Source organism: Papaver somniferum, chromosome 3 (assembly GCF_003573695.1).
Source record: "Papaver somniferum cultivar HN1 chromosome 3, ASM357369v1, whole genome shotgun sequence".
Taxonomy (NCBI): domain Eukaryota; kingdom Viridiplantae; phylum Streptophyta; class Magnoliopsida; order Ranunculales; family Papaveraceae; genus Papaver; species Papaver somniferum.
The window spans coordinates 43,897,754-43,924,267 of record NC_039360.1 but is presented as its reverse complement, the minus strand read 5'-3'; the positions used below and the strand labels follow the sequence as shown (position 1 = coordinate 43,924,267).

The 26,514-nt window shown below is 37.0% G+C and overlaps 2 protein-coding genes across 3 annotated transcripts; one reads left to right on the top strand and one right to left on the bottom strand.

Annotated features, from left to right (window-relative positions):
* The first annotated feature begins 6,999 nt into the window (after positions 1–6,999).
* On the top strand, positions 7,000–9,237 carry LOC113356007 (cysteine-rich repeat secretory protein 15-like). 2 transcript variants are annotated; one of them, XM_026599005.1, is made up of 3 exons: positions 7,000–7,893; positions 8,799–8,906; positions 9,015–9,237. In XM_026599005.1, exons 1-3 carry the CDS (start codon positions 7,128–7,130, stop codon positions 9,017–9,019), a joined length of 879 nt encoding a protein of 292 aa, XP_026454790.1. In that variant the 5' UTR covers positions 7,000–7,127; the 3' UTR covers positions 9,020–9,237. The 2 variants fall into 2 exon arrangements, with proteins under 2 accessions (XP_026454790.1, XP_026454789.1); XM_026599004.1 differs by lacking the exon at positions 9,015–9,237 and having other exon boundaries at positions 8,799–8,914.
* A 1,042-nt stretch (positions 9,238–10,279) lies between these two features.
* Positions 10,280–13,568, bottom strand: LOC113359375 (vacuolar-processing enzyme-like). Its single transcript, XM_026603019.1, has 9 exons — positions 13,365–13,568; positions 13,117–13,281; positions 12,323–12,479; positions 12,051–12,136; positions 11,760–11,959; positions 11,595–11,643; positions 11,280–11,489; positions 10,950–11,159; positions 10,280–10,486 (listed from the first exon to the last, which is right to left on the bottom strand). Exons 1-9 carry the CDS (start codon positions 13,566–13,568, stop codon positions 10,304–10,306), a joined length of 1,464 nt encoding a protein of 487 aa, XP_026458804.1. The 3' UTR covers positions 10,280–10,303.
* Positions 13,569–26,514: the final 12,946 nt, after the last annotated feature.

The following is a 26,514-nucleotide window of genomic DNA, read 5'->3' as shown; positions in this document are numbered from 1 at the left end:
TGAAAAACAAACTTAGAAAAAACATAGAACTACATTTATATTGACTTAAATTCATTTTCTTCGCATAAAACTTAAGTACTTATACACTGGAAAAACATTCCCCTTGACATGAAACTACCACTTCATAAAAAATAGCTAATATATTAAACTTTTTAATAATGTTACTCACCTCTGCCTACCCTCTTTTCAAATTAACAAACTAAAATCACTTTGTTAATATTATTTAAAAAAGATATATATCTAACACTAATTAGAAAAACACATACATTTAACAATAAAATAAAAATGCTTTACAAATATATAGGTTTACCAAAATTTCACCCATTTGTTTCTTCTCCATTTTTTTGCAATGTTGATTCTTATAAACCACACATTATTTACACACGATTAACAACACGTATTTATGCATAAAAATATTTAGATATTTTCATCATTTTATAATCCCATTTTAGTTTATTCGTTCTTTTTTTATATGGCGATTTATGATTGTATATTTTTTTTTGTCTGAGAACATATAGATAACCATTTAATCTCTTAAAATGCTATTAGTATTGGTCTCGATGGAACACGATCTATGCTAATGCTGGGGTTTTCTTACTGATTTTAAATCATTCCACAACTTAGTAAGTCTTAGTAGTTCAATTTCATATCATTAGTACAACCGCTGCCACAGTGGGAGGGCCGACCGAAGAACTTGACGAAACGACACCACTACGCGATTGCACGGATTCGGATTTGTAAAGAAATATTTTTTTTGAAAAGAGATGTTCAAACAAATTTTATCATAATTATAGTTTGTAAAACAAAATTGTATTAAGTTGATAATGTAATTTTTTTTTCTTCTATTCAAATCTTTAGAAATTCTTGAGTCATAATTGCTAAATGTTGTAACCGTTGTTCTTCTACGCGCCTTTTTTAATCCCATAACATTTGTCTATTCTCTCTAATATTTCGGAATCAAGCGTCGGAAAAAATTCAAGGTCTGTAAGTCGTCTCGTCCGTGACAATGCCACAATGTCATACAGAGTCTCTCTGTGGTTCCTATATTCACAACAGCCTGATCAAGTGCCAACCCTTGGCTTTTGTGAACAGTTGTTGCCCAACACAAGATAAGTGGTAATTGAAACCACTGGCATAGCACACCAGAAGATAATATCCAGTTTGTTGTGACTGGAATGATATAAACCATAGTGGATTCTTTGTATGCCCTTGGACCGATATACTTGTCGAATTCGACCATAACAACAATCAGAATATTTTTGGGCGATTCCTGTCCTTCTTCATATATAATGTCTTTAACAGTTCATGTTGAACCATTAACCAAACCAAATTGAGTGGAATAATTCTTCCGCAACATCACCCTTGCTTGCTTTGACAACAACAAAATATTTTGTAACCCTTTCGCGTCATCAGAACTTGATCCCTCAGCTGTTGCACAATTATTCTTTGATGGGATACACGCAACAGGAAACCCAAGATCTCTGAGGCGTTCTTCATTATAACTGGCAGCTTCATATTTACTAGGAAACAAACGAAGAGCATGCCTAAAGGTGTCTTTCTCTTCGACTAACAGGGTCGTGTAGCTCCTAGTAGAAAACAGATTCCAATTGTCAACAGTGTACTTTTCATCACTTAATCTTGACAAAGCTTATCTACATTCTGACTCCTCAAATCCAGACTGCCGGAAAACTTGTTCAAGGCGAACACATTGTTTAAACTCAGAGTAAGAGAGATTACCTGTCAGTTGTAACTCTCATCCGCCTTTAGCATATAAGGGTGTATCAAAAACGGGTGGAAGTTGTCGCATATCACCGACGAGCACAATAAATACATTCCCAAAAGATTCTTTGGTTCAAAAAATGTCTCTTAATCGAAGATCGATATATGCAAGCATCTTTCTACTGAACATGTTGTATTCGTCGATAATAATCAACTTCGTATCTTTGAAATCTACCTGCGTGAGTCAATATTGAAAGCATTAAAACCAGACATGATATTTCCAAAAGTAAAAGCAAGTCTCATATGCACAGAACAAAACACACAAATATCTACTTTGGCGTTTTCATACTTTTCCTATATTTAGTTGCCCTGGTGTTTAGCTAAACTGGTCTTTCATATTATGAACTTGTAATGGATTCCGTACTTGTGTTTCTTATGGTCAGTAGTTTCTTATTCTCTCTTATGAATAAAGCTAGCTTTTCACAGTTGCTATGTAACATAAACTACAAAACTGAAGCCAAAATGACATATTACCTGCATTCGTCTGCATCGTTCTGCCTCCAGCTTCTTGTACGAATGGCTTCTATCTGATGTGATGCCGAGTTTGTGGTGAATAGTCGAACCTCCGATGTTGAATGCGGATACACTGGTGGGAGCCATGATACGAACAAAATTGTCGTTGCTGAACAGTTCCCTTGTCGACCTAAAAATGACATTTATGAGTGTTGATTTTCCCGTGCCTTCCCCTCCACTAATAATCAACCGAATAGTTGAACTCGACCTCAAAGAATCAAGAATAAGATCATGTGCGACTTGTTGTTGTCTTGACAGAGCAGGGAGAGAAGTACTCGAACCAGAATCATGTGTATCTTGCACGGCTTGTCGTAAGGTCTGGACAGATCGTCTCTTCTCATGAATGGTAGGGTTGTCCAGTAATCCTCTTGACCAATAATAGTTAACATCGATGTCGCGCAAACCCAGATCAGAGTCCTCCAATGCCCTAAAATCGGTGCCACCACAGATTCTTGCATGCATTTTTCTAACCTCTCATCTACTGGATGCGTTTCGTCCCTAATTTCCTCCTCAACGATGCCAAGATCTACTGAAGGATTTTCAATAAGACTGATGAGTTCAGCGTACCTTTCTAACCACGAATGAAAATTTCTTTTCTTCAAAGCTCCTGTAGCGGCTATTTAACAATACATGTTGGTACATAAAATAAAAAAAGACGAGTTGAGGCATAATTGAGACAACAGGGAACAAAGAACAGTGGCGCAGGTGAATACACGCTTATGACTATGGAAGTAGCTAATGGTTCCCTATCTACTGTAGTATTTAGATAAAATACCCCAAAAAGGAATAGAGAAGAGTTGACTACATCTAATAACTGTTGTATGCAAAAGGATTCCAATGATCAGTATCTGGAATGATTTTTTTCCAACTGAAATCAGATAAAATCCTAACAACCGGCTCAACACGATGTTTGCACCATTTTCGATGAGCCCAGTAACGCTTCTTTGCCATTTCAATCAACGTCATTTGATCACAGTCATCCGGTCTGCTCAAATATCTTGAAAAAAAGTTCGGATCAGCTATCCCTTGCTCTACATCCTCGTTACTTCTGTTCTCGACCAGTATGACATATTCCAACCCATGAGCAAGTGGCACACCTCCTGGGCATATACATCTCTTTCTGATACATTCTTAATGAGCATTATTTTTACAGCATATTCCGAGTCACGGCAAGGTCGTAGTGGATTATCAATGATTCCTCGCAGAATGTCGATGTAATTCTTTGAGGATGGTTCTGACTTTTCTGCATACTTGGCGATATAACGGGTAACGGATTCCGTGGTTGTCATACCATACCAGTCAATGTTTGCTCTCCATGGTTGTAGAACCGCGCGATTGTGAAAATCTAACCATTAATCGTTTCTGCGGCCAAGAAATCTGAACATCTTGCTGTCAGCTGGTTCTTCAACTAGCTTAGATTCGTCTAAAAACTCCATTGGGAATCTGAACTGGCATTCATCTTGCCTTGTAACCTTGATTTTTTTATCAAACAGTAACTTCCACACTTAGTGTGTCGCATCACATGATTAACCAAAGCCACATAATAATCATCATCGTCTTCAAGATTTGAACCCTCTGAAATTTCATGTGCACACAGATGATTGTCTTGTATGTCGACTCTGAAACTGGGATCTGGCTTCCATGTGCATATAAACAATTGAACAACTCTATGAGTAACACAATTAGATTCATTTGATTATCAATTGCTCTAGAAGTGTTAAGATGAACATGGTTAATACAAAAGTATTCATATGGATAACTTCGGTTAACTGTTATTGAGCCGACTCAATATACACGTTTAGGTACGGTTACCCATATCTAAATGAAGGTATATTTCATTAGTGTGTAACAATCTAAGACCATCTAACGGTGAAAAGATATTAGCTTGAATCTTGAATCAGGTTTCATCTAACGGTGAATATTGATTGCTTTGTTCCAAAGTTATAAAAACCTGATGTGAAGACTATATAAGGATGAACTCTATCAACTGTGAAACCTAATCCCCACACCTCCTGTGTAATACTAGTTGCGACTAGAGTCAATTCTCCATTAACCTTGGATTTTTCTAAAACCGTGTAGGTTAACGACTTGAAGACTTCATTGGGATTCTGAAGCCAGATCTAACTATTTTCTCTGTAGTTGCGTATTCTGATCTTACTTGTTCTATCATATTGAGTATTATCTTCTCTAAGATTTGCTCGAGATTTATCTCCGATAGGTAAGATATAAAAAGTAACCACAAATCTCTTCGTCTCATTCTTTGTGATTTCACAATAACTTGTTCTACTACCATATAGTTAAGTTATTGTGAGGTGATTGATATTTCTATGCTGTTCTTCGGGAATATAAGACCAGATTATCAATTGGTTCATGTTCACCTTCATTTATCAAAAGACGGAACAAACTTCGTAAGTATTTCTATGGGAGACAGATTTATCTATCAGAACAGACTTTTCTGCGGGAGACAGATTTGTTTATCAAGTCTTCGACTTTGGGTCGTAGCAACTCTTAGTTGTGGGTGAGATCAGCTAAGGGAATCAAGTGCGTATAGTCCTGCTGCGATCCAGAGGCGTAAGGAACGCGACTGCACCTTAATCAGTGTGAGATTGGTTAGGGCTCAACTACATTCGAGTCTGAAGTTAACTTGTAGTAGGCTAGAGCATGTAGCGGCTTAATACAGTGTGGTGTTCAAATCTGGACTAAGTCCCGGGGTTTTTCTGCATTCGCTGTTTCCTCGTTAACAAAACTTCTGGTGTCTGTGTTATTTCTTTTCCGCGTTATATTTTTTATATAATTGAAATATCACAGGTTGTGCGTAGTTCAATCAATTGGTAGATCCAACCTTTGGTTGTTGATTGAAATTAATTGACACTTGAACATTGGTCTTTGGTACCGTTCAAGTTGTTTCTCATAATAATCAGGTCGCGGATTTCTATCTGTTTGATTTACTGATTACGTTGAGAAACAAAGATATAACTCTTGGATATATTTTCCTTGATTGAGTCTGACTGTCTAGTTGATTCTCTTGGAATTATATTGGAGTTAGTCCATACAGATTTCCTAAATGAAATATTGAGTGTGGTTGTTAGACCCCCGCTTTTTCAATCCTCCTTGCCCATATTCATGCAGGGAGGAGGAAAAAATTATCTGGAATCTCACTAACACTGGGAAATTCAGTGTTAAATCTCTTTACAGAGCCAAGATGGAAAGACTCTACTGCAATGATCTCCAAACCAACAACTGGAAAGCCCTATGGAAAATGGACATTGCTCCCGTCATTCAGATTTTTATCCGGAAATGTGCTCATGGAAGTCTCTCCACTAATGCTAAAACAGCTAGCATTCTGCATTACATTGATCCAATATGCCAGCTGTGCCATTCTGGAAAGGAAACTTTAACTCATATGTTGTTAAATTGCCCTGTTGCCACTCCTGTTTGGACCCACTTACTTGGTCCAAATCATGGGATATTTGACCATTCCACTGACTTTGTAAATTGGCTTAATTCTTGGCTCAGACCTGGAAATAACAACCACGATAGCAATATCTTTACAGCTTCCTGATGGTACATCTGGAAGGCTAGATGTGATTTTTATCTTTGATCACACTCTTCTGAATGCCAAACAAACCACCACGAGCATACAACAACATTTGTGCAACCATGACAGAATCCACCATAAACGGAATCACATCCTAAACTCTCTTTTACATGAAGAAGATGATTTAAGGAATGTTAACCAACATACTATACCAATGGACCATAACAATGGTGGTCATTTTGGTATCACTATCAAAATATGTACCCTAAAGGACCCAGAAACTCTACATTATTTCAATGTTCTTACTGCTCTGGATTTTGCAGAAAACACCATTGGATATCCAGGATACTTTCGAGCAGGAGGAGAACAGGAGGAGCTGATCTAACTTTCACATGGGCGCAAGATTGGCAACACACCAATTAGAAATCCAAGTCGAATCAATGGATATCTTGGATCGTTTTAACACTCTCTACCACAATGTTGTTTACGATCGTTTTCATCTCAGCTATCATGAAAGAATTCGGAGAACGGAGCACTATGGAACATACTCAGGACTTCATTTTACTTCTTGCGTTTTAGTTGGTCCTAAAGTCATTCATAGACTTCAAAATTTAAGCTCCTTTAAGTTGACTTTATTATGTAAGAACTCAATTAGGGGAGTAGTGGATCTTTGCCACCAACTCTCTTGTATTGCCCTCCTCGGTCTTTTGCTAAAGCCTAAATTTTACTATAAGAAAAAAAAAAAGTTTCGTAGTTCGTATATACGAAAAGTAAAATTGAAAAGTAAAATTAAATTTTCCACATTTTGAGTGGTGGAAAACTAAACGAAACCTTGAAGAAAAATGTGAGTTGAAACCTTTACCGGTTAAAACTGTTTACTAAGACCGTTCTAAGTTACCATTAGATCACCAAAATTCCTTATCTCACGCATTCAAGATCGATGACCTTTGGTGACCCACACGGTCAAATGTATGGTACATTGGTGCCAAAAATCCACTACACGTTTTCTCCTTTATTTGAATTTAGTCCTGATAAATGACACACTTTGGCCCTTGCAACAAGAATATCACTTTTATCACCATTAGTTGTAGACAACAAATTATACAAACAATATAGTATATCCATGTAATGATAATCAATCCACTTAACAAAGCCAAGTAGGACATTCTAGGCATATAGAAACCAATAATTTCTTACTTATTCAAAGTGAAAGGTTCCACAGGAAAAAGACACCACAAACCATCTAATCCTTCATTCAAAGACCAGAAATTCTCAAAAACAAAAACCAAAGTTTTTCATGTTTATGGAGCTTCACAATCACTTCTCATCATCTCTTGGCACCATTTCCCTTTTCTCTCTAAACCTCTCTTCTATCTTCTTTTACTTCTTGCTGTCATCTTCAGTTTTTTCTCTTGGTCATATAAATGGTTATATGTTCATCTATGGAGGTTGTTCACAAGACAGATACCCACCAGACTCTCCTTTTGAAGTACACCTCAACTCTTTACTATCTTCAATTGTTAGTTCATCTTCTCAGTTTTCTTACAACGCTTTCGCTATCGGTAACAGTAGTACGCCCGACAGTGACGCCGCGTACGGTTTATATCAATGCAGAGGTGACTTGAAACTTCATGACTGCACAGCTTGTGTTCAAAATGCAGTGGGACAAATAAATTTGGTATGTCCAAATTCTTTTGCAGCTGGTTTGCAGTTAGATGGTTGTTATGTCAGATACGAAAATATCGATTTCTTGGGTAAACCCGATACGGCAATCTTATATAAAAAGTGCAGCAGAAGTACTAGTGATGATGTTGAATTCTATAAGAGAAGAGATGACGTTCTTGCGGAACTACAAGCAGCTACAAGCTTTCGGGTTGCTAGTTTAGGAATGGTGGAAGGTTTTGCTCAATGTTTAGGTGACTTGAGTCCATCTGATTGTTCGTCATGTCTTTCTGAAGCTGTTTCGAAGCTGAAAAACACTTGTGGCTCCGCATCAGCAGTGGATATTTACTTGGGACAGTGTTATGCTCGGTATTGGGCTTCCGGATATTACAATTCCTCAGGTGCGCTTCTCAATCCTGTCTTTTGCATTTTTCTAGTTCTTGCAATGATATCTTTGTAATTTATCTACCACTGGTAGATCTTTGTATTCCCGTTCTCTTAATAAAATCTCTCTTTCAAAATTTCAATCAAGCGAAAAAAGAATTCTGGCAATGATGGGTTCCGGTTTCGATCCATCTGCTAGCAATCATCATAAACCACTACTAAGCTCACTCTACAGTGAAATGGTTCCCTGGACACTAGCCATCAGTTTTCACATGCAAATCGGGTTAGATAGCGACATGAGTGGAATTCTTTTCACGGGAATACGGTTCCACTGCAACTCGAATCAAGACTAAAATAGGATAAGTCTGAAAAATCAACATTTTCTCAATGGGGAATAACAATCCTACTTGAACAACAGGTTTTTGAAGTATTTCTATTGCAATACACATTCCTGAAAGTGTGAACGCGAAAAATCCATTACAGAAAGGAAAAGTGTAAATTTATTTTTTGAAACTACAGTTTTATCTACACTACTTTGTTTGTTGACTCAAATAGTAAACTGCTGTATTACAGTTCAAAACTCCACAAGGGGTTTTCCCGGAGGAAAAGTGAAACCCACTGAGAGATGTTCCTAAGTTTAATAGTCAAAATCAAGCCTTTGCTTTATTCAGTCTGGATTTCAGGATTACTTTACTTTTATTTTCTGTCTACAATTTCCGACTATCTTTTGAATTTTCTTTTTTCTTTCATCAACTTTTTGTTTTGTTTGTCTAAATTAAGTTTAATTAAGCACTTTTCTTAGTCATTTATTCTCACTGATCATTCTTTTTGTTTATGAACTTCCCACAAAATGAAATGAAAACCTCATTAGCTCTTACTACTTCAGTCTGTGGTCCTTAAAACTCAAAAACTACTTGCGCAGATTCTTCTAGCGAGGATAATGTCGGAAGAACCGTGGCTATTATAGTGGGTGTACTTGCAGGTGTTGCAGTGATCATCGTGCTCCTCTCATTTTTACGCAAAGCACTCGGTACATAAAGCATTTTGCCTGAATCGGAGAGTTTGGATTCTTCCTTTGAGCTTCAACTTTTTTCTACTCAAATTTTAACTGTTTCAGCTTGTTGTTTCTCTTGTGCAGGCTAGGAGGATAAAAGTTGCAGCTGCACGGTTCCACTCCTTGCATAAAATGTACCCGGTGATTTATGGTTCCATTTTATTGCTGGAGATGGTGAATTGGTAATTCTTCTGTAAAATGTTCTTTGTATTGATTTTTCGCATCTATATAATACAGTGTAGTGCAACTAAGTGGTTGCTTTGTCTTTCCTTTTTTCCCGTGGGGTATAAAGTATTCTTCTAGTGCCCATGCTTTTCAAAAGAAGCCCTACAATCAGGCTATTTATATTATTTTGAGAGATACCAACCAATTCTGTCCATCATGTCCCTTTTGTTTCTTAGCTTTTCATTTTTCACATAAAATTTTGAAACCAAGGACGAGGATTCATGATAGTGTAGTAAAATTGTTTTTTCATTCTTGGCTCATGCTTTCCTTTATTCTGGTAAACCCTTAACCAAGGGTGTCTAAGAATGCCTCCTCCAGAGGCACGACTGAAGCTAGAGCAGCAAAATCACTAGATGGTCATACTGAAGTCTGAGACTAGACTCACTTGCAGTCTAGTTTGTACCTCACAGCCAATCGAAAACAGTATGACCGTGCAAAAAAGACTATATTCGCCATCACTGATACCATTATGGTGGATATGATTCCTGACATGATTACTGTTCCTTCTTGAAACCGCTTTAATCATGGACCAATGAAAGAAAATCCCAATAACCTGCACACCCATACTAATGATCAACCAATTAAACAAACAAATTCTATTCCCCAAGCTGCAGTAAAAGCATTTTCTGATTATACCCCACTAGAGCCAATGCCAAGCAGAATCTTTCAGAAAAAAAATGGATTCTAAAATTCCAATTGTAGGATTAATTAACAACATGGAGAAACTGACAACCAAGTTAATCAACACTCCTTCAATTCATTTTCAAGATACTACTATCTAAATTTGTTGTCTCATAACACTATAACAGCAGAACACTTTGGATCGGATGCAACCAAGGGAATCAACAAGAAAACTGATCTAACAACTTCACTCAAAAAAAATAACAGTGTTGAAAGCACTAATTAGATCTGCTTAACAAAAGCAGACACTTTAGATTTCTTATTTCTGACTTCATATGGCTTTCTCGTACAATACATAATATCTGGATTAAGATTATACTGACTCTAATGCTAATGCGCTTATATTAACTAACACAACATATAATCCTACGAGCACTTGGAACAAACCATCTTAATGCAAACATAACTATTTAGGCTGACCTGACATTTTTGTACAAATGGGGTTGGTATTTCAATTTTTCAACTTCTCAAGCACTGTAACCTCCGCTTGATGGAATCCGTAGCTTCAAGTCATTTCTGTTGCAAACAACCATGGAAGCTTCCTTCATTGTGTCCACAGAGACCCCACTGTTGCAGATGTTCGCAAAAGCTCGCATGTGTTTCATGCCGTACTGAGTCAGTGACCCACAATGAGATTCAAATACCCGTACCTGTTTATTGCACAATGAAGCAAGGTTAACCATGGATCTCGATGATAAAGCTACTGTGTTCGAATCTTTTAGATAATTTCCCCTACGCCAGAAATTAGGTCAACAGTAACTTCACAAGAATACTAACTGCAATATGCTGCAGCTTCACAAGAATGGGATATTGATTATAAGGTCCAACAGTAACTTGTTCAATGTGCTGTTAGGGTGCAAGGGCAGCTCAAGCAACGCAGGCACTCAATTGTACAAAAATAGACGGTTGAATCACAGCCATATAGATCCACAGAAAGTTGGTGGAATCAGAGCATAAACATGAAGTGGTCTTGCTAAATTGAAAATCTCAAACTCGAACTAGAAAACTTTGTTTACTTGGTCCAAGTCTAGTTCAAAATCTCTTATCATCATATCAATCGCGTCGTGTATAATACTAAAATGAACAAGTAAAAGGAGGAGATCAATTTCTTACCATGGCCTTCAAGCATCCCCAATCGTCCACCAAAGGCGAACCAGGCGATCTTACAACTGAAAGGGTAGAAGAACCTTTATGTGGCCCAAAAAGAAGGTCGCCTACTAACCGAATGCTAGTATCTAGATGAGTTCTGTGTGTCATCATCTCTTTGATTTGATTGAGAGTTTCTTCTTTCTTGCCTGACTTGTCATTTTTTAGTTGATTGTACTGAGTCGCAGGTAACCAATAAAGGGGCATCAATAACAGTTTATATCATCTAAAATATAAGTCATGACGGGTATCTTTAGAAGCTATCAAACGACCAAGTCTGCAACAGTCTATACTCACCCTATGCCACAGGAAGAGAAGGTTGGCATCTCTTTGATTCACAACTTCCAAACGGCGCTTGCCACCAATGTTGTTCTGGTTCAAGGTTGCAGTGGCAGGATCAAAGCCTTGATACAAATACAATGCCTCGGGTTTAATGCTTCTATTTCCATATTCCATCACATGAGATCCAGCAGCAAACGTGTTGTAGTTAGAAGTACGATATTTTACCTGCGAAAGACGGAAGACGAACGTCTCAAGATTCTTATAATAATCACACTTAACATCAGTATTACCGCCACTCAACAGAGTTCAGTTGATTAATATCGATCTTACCGACTCATACTGTTCTTGTATGGTTTCCTTCTTTAGGTTGTGCGTCTCACTGCAAAAGGAAACTAAATGAGCGAAGTCGAATCTCATGACAAATAATCATACCTATTTAAACCAGAGGTTGAAACTCGTGAAAAAAGAAAGAAAAAAGAAACGAAAAGTTGAAACCTGTCCTCCATCCACGCAATGCTGTACAAGTCTCCCAAGCAAGTAATGTACTCAGGAGGTGGAGGGGGATCCATCCCTGGACAATATGTTCCCCAACTGCTCTCCTCAGCATTTGATGCTGTTGTCACATAGATGTTGAGATCTTCTGGCATCAAACCTTCAAAAATACTCCCACTCTCACATGCCTCTATGTACATAACCTGTGACAAAATCAAAAATTTTATAAACTAGTTTCCCAAAGAAATCCTCAACTCTAAAATTTTAAGAGAAGAAATAGAAAAGAGATCTAACCATCTCTTTGTAGCTACCAGATGCATGTTTCTTCTTCAAGACTTCAATGAAATCAGCGGCATACAGGAAAGGCATATTGGGCATTCCTATGTAATCGAAACAAAGACCAATTGAAGAACAAAAGAAACTTTAACAGCAAGATAGTTCAAGAAAACAAACACCAATCGTGTTCACAGGTAGAATAACGGTAATGCCCATACAGGCATAGCTGAAGAGGTGCATGTTCATATGGTAACCACTAGGATGGAATGGAAAGCTTCATATATACATACCAAGTACTCCAGGGCCTCCATGATCCGCATAGTATAAAAATATCCTATCATCGGGTTTGCTGTCGATCACTTTCCCGCTTCCACCTTGCACAGCATCTTTGTCACCAAGAAGAACTGCATACAAGTTTTTGGCAGTAACATGCTCTCCAGTGTAATCCTACACAATGATGGTTCAAAACTTGGTAACTTAAAATGTTAAAAACGACCCAAGCCGTTTTATCTAACAAAAAAGACATTTACATCAACTACCGTTACATATATAAACCATCAACTACTCCTGGGACTGAGGTAACCTAAGACTAGTTGCGGACATTGTCCTACAAGAGCCACCGATATGGTAGTGCATCTCTTAACCAAGTGCAGGATCCAATAACTCGGCTTGCATCTCGGTATCAACACTAGGACAAGAGACATAGTCTTGATATGCCTTCCGAAACCCAAGACCCTTTCACCAATATTTTTGTGGAGTCCATATTCCTAGACATTCTTGCTCCTGCCACTCGCCCCTAACGTCACTAGCCAAGCCAAGGTAAACCAAGACTAATTGAGTTCCGTCCTACGCTCAAGTTGTCCAAACACCAAGGGCCTTTGGTGGATCTCTTAACCAAGTGCATGATCTAGGAACCTTAAAACAAGGTCCGTCCCCTAGAGCCTAGAGGCCAAAAACACAATTTATTTCTTCAAAATTTTGAAAGAGCTAGCTTTATTTGTTAGAAAAAACATTTTTTGAAAGAAAAAAGAAAAACCCCAGAAAAAAAAAAGAAGAAAACTGACATTGTTTTTGTTAATTTTACCTTAGGGACCCCAGCATAAACATCTTGGCCTTGTGGATGATTAATGATAACTCCAGGCTTAGGATTCAAATCACTAGTTGCAATATCATCATACATAAACACCACTATATTCTCTTCCTTCAATCCTCCTTTTCTCAACAGTTGATAAGCATGACACACATCTGCCTGCACAATCAAACCAATAATAATTCATTACTTGCTAGCTATAGAGATGCTAAACTATACTCAAGAGGTGTTGATTTATATACCTGGTGACGATAATTTCCATATCCTTGAGAACCAGCTACAAGAACAGCCCATCTTGTGCCAATTTCCTCGTCATCTTCTTTCTCAGTTGGCATTTTAATCGTTGACTCCCATCTACTAGCTTGACTACAATTGACGATAATCCCGAAGACCATCATAACCAGTAAAATGAAGCAGGATTTGAGAGCTGCCGAGGACTTCGCCATGGTAATCTGATTACAGAGAAGTATAGAGAGAAGAAAAGGATGAGAAAGTTTTCTGAGGATTAACTCGGTGGTGGTGGTGGTGGTGGGTGGTGGTAAATGAAGATGATGAAGATGAGCCAAGAGAGGGGTTTAGCCGTATCAGGTAGTAGCCATGCAAGAAAAAGTACTGACACGCGTAAAGCCTCTTTCTAAAATTTGAACGAGGAGAGGAAAACGTGGCACTGGTTTTACGTGGGACCCTTCAATTTGTTTGTATATTTGACGCTCTGTTTCAGTTTCGGCCCGTTTTTATGCTAGAAATAAGGAAGCTATGATTCTAGCTGATTAAAACGGAAAAAGAGTTAAATTGAGCGTACAAAAGAATGAAAACACCTGAAGGAAAAAGGGGCGCGAGTTTCAAAAAAGGAATTCGCAGTATCACAGCCGTGCGATGATGGAAATGTGACATCATCAAACCAAGGACTTGACTACAGTTATAGATCCGATTTTTCAAGATATATGCCGTATTTTTACTAAATATATTCGAAGAATCTAAAATTTAACAGAATTGAATCAATTGATGAAGTACATAGCCAACAGTTCAGCAAAATTTGAATCGCATCCAATTGGAGAATCTACGCCTTGCCATCGATATCTACCATTGTACCATCCACAAATTTACTCTGATGAGGTCTACACGTAAATGAACTTCTTCTCCAGTTAAAATAATAATTTGACATGTATGATTGGTTAATGATCATATGATATATTCTACGAACCAACTATGATGGAAGGTGAAGCAATCCATCATGTCAGCAGCATTGATCAGTTTGATATCAAATACCAGTAATCTATGTAATTTGACGTGCCACTCTTTTGTTGGTCGATATAAACCATAGTAGTTTCAACATTGAAGGTTTTCTGATAATTAAAAACAAATTATATGTAGTTTTACTTCGTCCGTTCTTGAGACCTATCACTACATAGTACTTACAGATCAAAAAACCTATTACTAGTTGCTACGATTAGCACCGGGAGATTGAAGTGTTAAGCATGATTATTTTTTGTTAATTATTGATTTATTATTAATTTAGCTATTAGTTCTCAATCAGTCATATGCATATGTGAGATGATTTCATCTCTGTTTTTCATTTTGATCGGTATGCCTTCGTCTCTGTTTTGATCAATATGATTTTCTCTCTGCTAATACGTGAACATACAGCGTATATTTGGAAATCTAAATACATAACTGTGGTTAAGTCATGACGTCACATCTCCCCCACCCAACGGTTGTGATGTTGCGAATTCCTTTTTTGAACTCGCACTGCGAGTTCAAACAAATTTCCGGAAAAAGGAGAACGGAAACCGTAAACTCGTGGTTTAAGGCTTCACCTTGGTAATTGTTTGTCTACGATCGGAATAAAATACATTACATACACGAACTAATATTTTCCAAAAACACAATTACCAAAATTTTCTTCTCTTTTTTACTTTTACAAAATTGGTCAATTAACCAAATATCAAAATTTTCTTCTCTTTTTTACTTTCACAAAATTGGTCAATTAACACAATTACCAAAAGACATGTAGAATTTGAACTGTTCAAATGGACGAGAATGTAAAAATAGCCAGGATGTAAACAGTTTCATCCTACAAATTTTCAAATACTTTTTCTTATTTTTAATTTGCATCAGGATGCATCCAGTTTCATCTTTCCTCTTTTAAAAGTTTAAGACAGGATGAATCCAGTTTCATTCTTGCTATTTTTTTGGTGTCCATTTCACCCATACTAATTTTTACTCGTCCATTAGAACCATGTTTTAAAAATATTTGATCAAATGACCCATCTTTCGTTTTATTTTTTGGAAACAGATTACTAAATTTTCTAAAACAAACTTGAAAGTTGACGGTGAAAAGGTGCTCAACTTAACCCGATTCAATAGAGAAGAAGTTGAAGCCCTATCTTTACTCCATCCTCGTTTTCTGCCTGAAAATGTAAAGAAAGACTTTTGGCAAAAGATTATTAAAAGCACCGGAAGTTAAAGAAATTAATAAGATTTCACTTATGCTCTTTACATTTTTCAAATAAAATCTTCATTTTTCGGTTGACGATAATTGCCTAGTTGGCACTGAATTAGCACAATGAAACCACTGATGCTACGTTGACTGGGAGAACGTACCGTGCATTCTAGGGGGCCACCTGGAGAAAACAGGAAGCCCAGGTTTTTGTGTGAGACACGGGAGAATGCACTGTAGGATCAGAATCCCGCAATGACAATGTTTCAGTGAAATTATCAGTGACACAGTATAACAGTGTCGCGGAACAATTTCAGAAATGATAAAATAAATGACGTCAACTAAGATCACGAGAAAAATATGATAATCCTGCGAAAATTAGAGAGTTTGCGAAATTAACATCTGTAAGGTTGCGAGAATGTCGCAAACCATACCCGAAAATAAGGGACAGATTAGCTGTCATCCAATATGTATTTCCTTATAAATAGTCGTTTGAATTGTAAAGAGAAGAGAGATCTTTTTTGAAGTAAGAAACAAATAAATAGGAGAGAGAAAGTTTAGAGCAGAGATCATTCTTCAATTCTTTATCTTTTCTTGTAAGAACATCCAAAGATTAATCAATAAAATTAAGAATACAAACTTAAAATGAGTTGATTAATAATGAAATCACATGAAGAGTGTAGTGTAGGATTTCCTGCAACTACATAATGGCGCTAGAAACAGGGAGGAGTTGAAGATTATTCTAGAAAAAATCTAAAGATTGATATTGAGATTTGTGAAAATTTAAAGTGATTAATTAAGAATTTTTCATAATTTCTTGCAATACTGTTAACATTGAAGAAATGGCCAGAAGAAGAAATACATCCGAATAACCGACTACTATTAGAAGAAGCAAAAGAATTGCTGGAAGAGTTAGAAGTGAAATGGGAGAATCTACTAGAATAAGAAATAATAGAGAAAATCAAATTCAACCGCCAATTCAACAAACACTAGTTCAAGAGAGGAATACAGATTATGACAGGGTGAGCATACACACTTGGCGATCAAATTCAGCAGAAGAAATAAAAGAAGAGCAACAAAACAGAAATTATAGACAGGAAGAGGGAAATCAAGAAGCAGATGAAGGAATAATTCATGGAGGTGAGGAAATTGGAGCATTAGAAACATTGAGACGAAGAATACATGAAGAAAGAAGAGCTGAGGCAGAAGAACGTGCGAATTTAACAAGGCAAAATCACGAATTAAGGATGGAGAATATAAGACTACAGAATAGAAGATCGAGAAGTATTACAAAATCATATTCAAGATCGACTAGAAGAGAAATGAGGCTAAATTCACCCACAATCAATGCTGGAAACAATATTCAAGAAGAAATATCAAATCCTAATGAAGAATATCGTGAAAATAGAGAAAGAACTGATGATCGATACATTACACAAAATGAAACTTTTGATGATGGGCAAATTGGAGGAAATCAAGAGAACGGACAAAAACAGGGACAAAATAACCAAGATGGCGAAGGAAATCAAGAGGAAGGAAGAAGAATTTTACATGTGATAGAAACTCAAAGAAATCAACAGACAATTGAAGAAGAAATTGAAAGACATTATGCTGAACAAGCACGTTTAATCTACGAACGTGAAAGATTGAGAGCGGAAATGGAAGAACAAGAGCTTCAGGAGACAATTCGCTAGAATAATCATGACAATCGAGAAAGAAGGCGTACACAAAACCGGAATAACGACAATCTCAATGAGGAGTATGATAGAGTAAAGAGAATGACTGAAAGACAGCGAATTGAATTGATAAGAAATGAACAAAATTATGGAGGGGAAAATGAAAGGCATCATCATTTGCGAATTCAAGATAGAGATGAGGAAGAGAATCGCAGAAGAAGACGAGATGAGGATAATGAAGAAGAGATACAAAATTTCGCGAGAGAAGATAGACGTGAACGCAGAAGAAGAGAAGTAAAATTAAAGAGACCAATGGATCAAGATTCAGGTGTAAATAAACAAATCTTGAAAGAATCAGAAGAATGAGAGGAATGCTAAATAATAGAGGAGAAGTAGGTAGAAGACAATTGAATGAAGCAATAGAAGAAGCTGCGAAAACTCCATTTACAAGGGAAGTACAATTAGGAGGAATACCACCGAAATGCAATTTGCCCGCATTAACCAGCATTTTTGATGGAACAACTTGTGCAATTCAGCACATTAAAGCCTATGTGAGGTGCATGTTACAATGGCAAAATCATGATGCGGTATTGTGCAAATATTTCGCATCCAGCTTAACAGGAGAAGCGTTAAAATGGTTTGAAGGTTTACCAAAGAATACAATAACCTCCTTCAATCATTTGCAGACTACATTCTTTGGGGCATATATAAGTAATAATTCCTCACGACCTGGTATAGAAGATGTGTTTGGATTAAAACAAAGGGTTGGCGAAAGTTTGAAACACTTGACTAAAAGATGGAGAACTATGTGTAGCAAAATGGCTGGCCGTGTGGATGAGAGATATATCATATTATCATTTATCAATGCTATGTTTGCAACAAACCTATTGTATGTCCAAATTTTCAGAGTCGAGAATACGATTACAATGACTGAATTGCGAGAACTTCAAGAAGAATACATTTCTCTAGAGGAAAGGAAAAATGAAATGGAATCATATCCAGTTGCGAACACCAGCTCACAAAAAACGAATGCAAGCTTATTACCCAAGCTAATAAACACAGTGGCGAATACTTCGCAAGTATAACAAGAAAAAGTGACAAGTAACAATCAGCAGAAATTGGTAGCTATGGGGAGCCGAGATCAAGAAGAGTATGAAAGAGAAATAAATTTCTACAATCGTGGAGGAAATAACAAGATTCAAAGGCTCGATCAACCGCAAGAAACTTATGGAGGTCAAAAGAAAAACTATAATAAAGGACAAGGAAGTCACAAGGCAATATGGGAAGAAATCAAGATGCCACCTCTAAATGCAAGTGTGGATAAGATATGGGAAGCTATAATCTTGATGGAAAATATACCAACACCGTGGAACATGGGAACGGAACCACCTCCAAACCACAGAAGTCATGAATTTTGTTCTTATCATCATTTTCATGGACATACCACAAACGATTGCAGAAATTTAAAAAGAATTATTTTTAGAATGATAGATCAAGTAAAACTAAACGACTTTCTGGTAGGGCATCCGCAATCTCAACCATTACCACCACCACTAGAACATCACAAAGTGAATACGATGAAAAAGAAAGAAACATTCTTCATATAAGTTGGTGCAAAAGCAAAAAATCTATTATGTCACTCTATCGTACATTCATATAAGACAATTGAATATTTTCATGATAATGTTTTGAGTAGAGTGTTCGCAAGAGATAATGATGGAAGATAAATTATGAATATTGCGAAAATCTCGCCACTAGAGGAATGGCAGAAACAGATCATTTCTTTTATTGCAGAAGAAATTCCCGAAGGAGAAGAGGTGCATGACAAACCATTGGTAATAAAATTAGAAATTAATCCAAAACCGAAAGAAGATGAGGATGATGAATCTGAAGATTCATGGGCAATCAATAGAATTCTAGTCGATACTGGAAGCTATGTGAACATCTTATTTTATCATACTTATAAAACCATGGGTGGAAGAGATGATGATCTTATACCATCAACATATAAGATATATGGTTTTAATGGTACTGCTAACTAGCCTAAATGGGAGGTTACTATGCGAATTCCATTGAAAGGAATATCTTCTGAAATCTCATTATGTGTCGTTGATGTAGAATCACCCTACAATGCGTTAATTGGTCGACCATGGCTACATGGGATTCTAGGTGTAGCTTCAACTTTCCACCAGTGTATCAAATTCCCTCACCCCAATGGTGTAGGAATCATAAAGGGAGATTGGGTCGAAGGAAATAAATGTTACGAAACTGAGATAGAATCTTGTGAAGGAAGAGCAAACAAGAAGGAAAACTGGCGACACAAAATCAAAGATGTACAAAGAAGTGAGAGGTTGATGGTGGATACAATCGAAAGGAAAGGAGAAGACATGTTGCGAAATTAATGCTAGCTCAGAATAAAAATGATGAACATACCACTACCAAGGAAGCAGTAGCAGAAAATAATAAAGAAGCAGAGGATGGCAAAGGTAATAAAAACAAGAAATGTATGAATGATTAAGTTGTCGCGATACTCTCGCAATAAGTAAAATTCTCAAAAATACATTTGATTGAACAAAAAATTGAGATTGCGAAATTCAGATACAATATAATGATTTGCGAGACTCTCGCAGAGATAATGAATTTTACAGAAAATAATCAGAGAAGAATGACAAAAGAAAAGAGGCGAACCTTTATGGCGTACACCCTAGTTCGCGAATACAATTTCGCAAGAGGCAAATGTAAGACCTAAAGTACGTCATATAAGGGGGTACCTGTTGCATGGCTCAGGGAAAGGCTACACCACCCCGGAACCTGAGTCATGGAGATTTGGGGTCAATGAAGCCCATCCGGGAGAGGCACCTTGGATTCTCAGCTTAAGCATATGACTTGGTTGGGCGACTAAGGTAATAAGGACTCTCCCAAGGAGTGCAGATCTGATCAAGGCGCCGAGGTACACGGTTGAGTCAAGAGTGCCAGGGACGTTTGAAGCGTACCTTGCCATTCTTGACAAGTCTTGGCTTATACTGCACTCGGCCTGAAGAAAACCCCACTTAGGGTGCAGTCTCGTAACCATAAGCCCTATAGGTAAAAGGGATAAGAGGCTGCGAAAAAACTGGTTGTTGACTGGATGGGAGGAGCTAACCTTGTATGGTAGAAGTACGCCTCCTTGAAGGGGCAACCAGGGGGAGATAAGGGCGGCACCCTCCATTAGGGAGCTGATAAGTGTCTTAAGACGCAAATGTCATGAGGCTTTTTATTCGCAAGGATATTAAGGCTTGTCATATTTGTGCAACAATCCTGAAGAGGCAATAATACAAAAGAAAAGATAAGACGAGATCAATGGGTTTTCGCATGAAAGTGCGAAGACGTCCTGCGATTTCGTCGCAAGACGGCAATGTCATGGGGCTTTATTTTCGCAAGAATATTTAGGCCTGTCATATTGTCGCAACATTCCTGAAGAGGCCATAATACAAAAGAAAAAGTTAAGGCAAGATCAATGGGTTTTTGCATGAAAGTGCAAGGACGTCCTGCGATTTTGTCGCAATGACAAGAGGTGGCATAATAAGACCTTTAATTAGGAAGGCAAAATAAGACCACACAGGAATGAGATTTTGAAAAGAAACAAAATTCACTTCGCACAAGATTGCGAAGTTATACAATAAGAATTTTTTATGAAATCTCTCATTTGGATTCAAATAACAGAGGCAAGTATGGGAATGTATGAAATTAGAAAATGTTATTTGCTCCATATGATAGATTTACTCAAAGATTCAAGAATTAATGATTATATTGATTAATGTATTGCAAAGAAGAATTGTTTTAATTAATGCAGGTCAAAATGAAAGAAAACAAATATACAGAAAGAAGAAAAATAAATGTACAAGTATTACAAAGAATCAAAGAAAGAAATAAAGACTACTTCTTGGTTAATCCTTCATTATCTTCATCAGACTTTCCTTCTTCGTCTGCGTCAGAATCTTCATCACCATCAGAACTTCCATCACTATCAGATTCTTCATCGTCAGCTTCGCTATCAGAGATAATCAAACTGGGAGTATTCTGTGGGATTTCTTCCAAAAGACAAGGATAATCAGAATGTGGGATATTATGATCATCACAAACCATTTGGATAGTTTGATTGCGAAAATGCATAGCATCATTCTTAAAATTCGCAACAGTGATCTTGATTTGATTCTTTAATCTAGAATACTTGTCGTTGCGAGAAGAAAGATTCTTTGCGAGTTCCTCCTTTTCAGCTTCGAGTTCCTCAATCTTTTCACGATATCTATTTTCAGAATCTACGAGCAAAAGACAATCAATTATTAACTTGATGAGAATTCATAAGAAGCAAAAATTAGTAAAGAAGAGCAGTTAGTAACCTTCTCTGTCAGAAATCATATCTCTAATCAAGGTGTATGCTCAACTTGGAGACTAACATTTACATAACTTTTCTAGCATCATCTAAGATTTTCGCAGCCCAAACAAATTCATCCTCACTACTTATAAGAAGACGAGAACGAATTTGATTTTCCCTTTCGCAGAGTTCGATATTCTTGCGGTTAGCTTCATCTCGTTCAAGTTGAACTTCAAGAAGAGCCTCTTGGAATTTCGCCAAGCCTTGGCACCTTGATCAGAGATGCGATCCTTATCATCTATGAGACCACTAATTTTGGTTCTTAACTCATTGGTTTTCTCTTTAGAATCAAGAAGGAGACGCTTAAATCGTTGGCTAAGCCTAAACTAGATCTATGATCAATTTCTAAGAGGCGAAATTTAGATCTAAGCTCATTTAGAGAAAGAGAGAAATTCTATCATTTGAGAAGCTATTTAAGGAATTGTTAAGACGCTCAAGAAGGGTATCATTATCCAAGGCATTAGGAAATGAACGAAGAAGGGTAGCTTCATCAGAAAGACCATAAATGTCTGCAAAAAGGATCGTTTAAATAAGATAAAACAACAGGATGAATGAATAAAGAGAAAAGAGAAAAGTAACATACCGTAAAGCTGATTATTAGCTTGTTGAAGACTAGAAATTTTGTTCTTATACGAGGAAGAATCAATTTCTAATTTTTTTTCTCGCGAAGATTTAACTTCAGCTTCCAATTCTTCATTCTTTTTGCGAAATTGAAGATTTTCTTTTCAAGATTTTCACGTCTTCTCTCTAGATCTGAGGCAACAGCAAAAGAAGCTTTTCCAGCCTGCGAAAAAATATAAAATAAATTTTGAATTATAACAATGAAGAAGTAAAAGGATAAAATATACCAGACTATTGAGAGAATGCAAAAATCGGGAGTCACTGATCTAGAAACTCCACGAAGAGAGCTATCACCATCCAGTAAAGGAACATCGCAAAGGGTAGCGAGAGCTTTGCAGGTATCTGCGAATTGGCTATCTCCCATTCCTTGTAGAGAATCAGAAAAGAGGCCAGAAACTTAGCCATAGAAGATTCAGGTGGAGAATCTTCACTTGCAGCAATATCATCGTTGTCCTCATCACCCTTATCACTTTCAGAATTTTCGTGAGGAGGAATATTTGAAGGGGAAGAAGAACGAACTTTCCTTTTCTTTGGAGGAGGACCAGTTGATTTTTCCCTGCGAAGAGCACCTTTACCTTTATCACCAATCTTCGCAACATCAGCAGATTCTTCTACTTCAGCAATAATCTTCACACACAGATAGAAATAAGAAATGGAAGCATGGAAGTAACAGTACTATTTAAAATCATAAGAGAAAATTTCTTACCTCATCTGTGTATGAGAGAAGAGCTAACAGAGTACTAGATTTCCCAGTCATGTTATAACTATCCTTCAGTTTTTGGATCTGCGGAATGTCGCAAGAGTTAGCTAACAGAATAGTAAAAATCAATAAAGAAATATAAAATGAGTTAAATGGGAGAAACATACCTCTTTCTCCTTCTCGGGCCAAGAGAAAACCCAAGGTTGATAAGAAGCGAGATTCGCAGGAAGAATATTTGACCCAGCAATGTAGGGTCCTTTTAGCATTAAAGGAAAAACACACCATTTATCATCTTTGAATTGGCGAGGAGTTGTGTTTTTACCAGAATGCCAATCAATATCTTGCATAAGAATTTTGGCTTCATCAATATTATCTTTCCTTTTTAAGCGAATACCCCAGCGAGTATTCTCTTTCTTCATGGAGATAAGTTCATAGTTATCAAAGAAATTCGCCGCTGTATACTTCTCAGCAACCATCTCTAGGTTTGCGAATTTAGGATCCCTAATTTCTTTGGAGTACAAAGATCCTCTACCAGCACCACGATTAGCGAACTCTAGCATCAGGCGGATGCAGTCCCCACTCAGTTGGAAGATGGCTCGCGAAAATCCCGAATGAGCGAGAATTTCATAAAATAAAGGAAGATATGGGTATAAATAGGAATAGGGAGACCTGCGAGAATCTGACCTAGCGAAATTATGATTGATTGATCATCATAATATTGATCAGGGAAAAGCTTGACAGAAAGAATTGATTTGGCATTCTCACCAGGAATGGTGGAGAGTGTGAAACCTTTATCAGCAAGATCTTTTTGGACATCTTGTAAATTCTTCTCATATCTATGACAACTTGGAGCCATGTTTGAATATAGAGTATGAGAATGTATAGAAAGTAAAAGGATTGAAGGAAGAAAAAATTACAGCAGCAGAATTTGCAGAAGAATAACAGAGTTGCAGAGATGAGAGAATAAAAATAAAAGAGAAAGTAAAAAGAAAAGTGGAAAAAGGGGGTAAGAAGAGTATATAAAGGAGATTTTTTACTCGAAGAAATAAACACCATTAAGACGAAAAGATGTGAGCGGTTGAGCAGCGGTTACAGAAGACGTGTCAAGAAATAAATGGAAGAGAGAGTACGTGTGATAAATGTAGAATATAAAAAGATGAACAGCTGCGGCATTTCTCACATCATTCTCTACTTTGCAGAGAAGATATGAGAAGAGGCAAGATGTAGGATCAGAATCTCGCAATGACAATGTTTCAGCGAAATTATCAGTGACACAGTACAACAGCGTCGCAGAACAATTTCAGAAATGATAAAATAAATGACGTCAACTAAGATCACAAGAAAGATATGATAATCCTGCGAAAATTAGAGAGTTTGCGAAATTAACATCTGTAAGGTTGCGAGAATGTCGCAAACCATACCCGAAAATAAGAGACAGATTAGCTGTCATCCACTATGTATTTCCTTATAAATAGTCGTTCGAATTGTAAAGAGAAGAGAGATCTTTTTTGAAGTAAGGAACAAATAAATAGGAGAGAGAAAGTTTAGAGCAGAGGTCATTCTTGAATTCTTTATCTTTTCTTGTAAGAACATCCAAAGATTAATCAATAAAATTAAGAATACAAACTTAAAATGAGTTGATTAATAATGAAATCACATGAAAAATGTAGTGTAGGATTTCCTGCAACTATATGCACGATACATTCTCCCGGCCAATCTATCATTTTCCCAATGAAACTGACCATGTTGGGCACCAGCTACTCGATTTTTGGCGTGTGGACACCCGATTCGACTCCAGGTGTTCAAGATGTGGGTGGTTTATCTGAAATTCGTCAGATGCAGCTTTAGCACTCATGTTCTTACGATCGACCTAATCCATTGAGTGTAGGGTATTCATAAATATACAAGTTCTTATGGCGGTGCATATGTACCAGATGAATGGCACAAGCAGAAGGAAATTTTCTTGAAACTTCATCTCACTTTAATTGTATTAAAAAAAATTGACAAAAATGTACCACAATTTTTCATATTTTTAGCTAAGATTTCATGATCATCCAGAAAGAACTAAAAAATAGGAAGCAAGAATTAAATAAGGGTAATTGCAAAATATACACCGTACACGTGGAAAGATCTTAATTCGGAAGCAGTGTGCATCTTGTACGCACGAAGGACCAAACCAATCCACATTCTACTTTCCCAGATCACGAGATAGAGTTGTACGAGGGGATCATATCAAAACACGATGCATCGATGTGACAGGACAAGTGGAAAGAGTTGTTACACGGGTGTTGGTCAGTCCACTCAGCACTTAAAGCCTTCAACCATCTCCAGCTAATCACATCCTCCACGTGGCAGGCAGCTAGCTAGGTACTCGGCATAAACAAGACCGAGGAACCTCAACAAGCAATATATGATACTTGGTCTTAGAGATCGATGGAACAAATGCGTCCCCAGTCGGAGTAGATCTACAAATAACAAGCTTGAGAGCTTTGGAGAAGGGGTTGGACTTTTTAGGAGTGGGGAGGTAGGAATAGGGTGAGGAACATTGTATTAATTAGTGTTTCCTTTCACATTTACTTACATCAAACCCATTGTAATCTTGTTAATCTTGGCAATTAATAGTAAGATCTCAAACGCACTACCCGATAGACGTAGATTTAGGCTAAACCACGTTAAATTTCTTGTCCCATTCACATTATCAACACTTTATTTTAACAGCACAATATGTTTTCTAAAGAATTTAGATTAACTTATCTTGTACAAACGAATTTACTTATACGTATTTCGATTCTTGATAAATCCAGTAATTAAGTTTTTAGCGGTTACAGTTTGGTACTAGAAACAAGAAAATTTATCGGTGAAAGATTTATCTTTTCTTCAAGACCTTTCAAAAAATAACAAACTAATAATTTTAGTACAAAGAGAGATAATCTGATTATAAAGAAGTACAAAGAAAAAGAGAAGGAGAGAGACAAAGAAAGTTGCTCCGGGGATTAATTCAGCGGTGGTGGTAAATGAAAAGAATGAGGAAAAGCAAAGTATGGTTTAGCCGTATCAGGCAGCCATGCAACAAAAAGTGCTGACACACGTAAAGCTCTTTTTGAATGGTGAAAGAAAAAAGTGGCACTGGTTTTTCATGGGACCCATTTATTTATTAGTTTGACGCTCGGTTTCGGTTTCGACCCGTTTTTATGCTAGGAAAACCAATAACGTTTACACTAATTAGGTCGGAGCTATTGTAGCTAAATAGTTTTTTCCAGGCCAAAAGATGACGAATTTATAGAAAAAAATCTTTAAAAAACTAAAATAGGCATGCCGACTACATGGTTTGAATAGCCTGACCAGCTTCGAAGAAAGCAATTCTTTAGGCACGGTTGAAATTACAGTTTAAAACTGTGAAAATATTTTTATGCCAACGGGTCGAAAGATGGAGATTATAATCCTGAAGAAGATTGACCAGCTTGAAAGCTTGGTAGTCGAGGTTTCTGTTATTAAATTTAAATTAACTAAAACAAAAGGGACTAAACTTGTTATTTTTCGT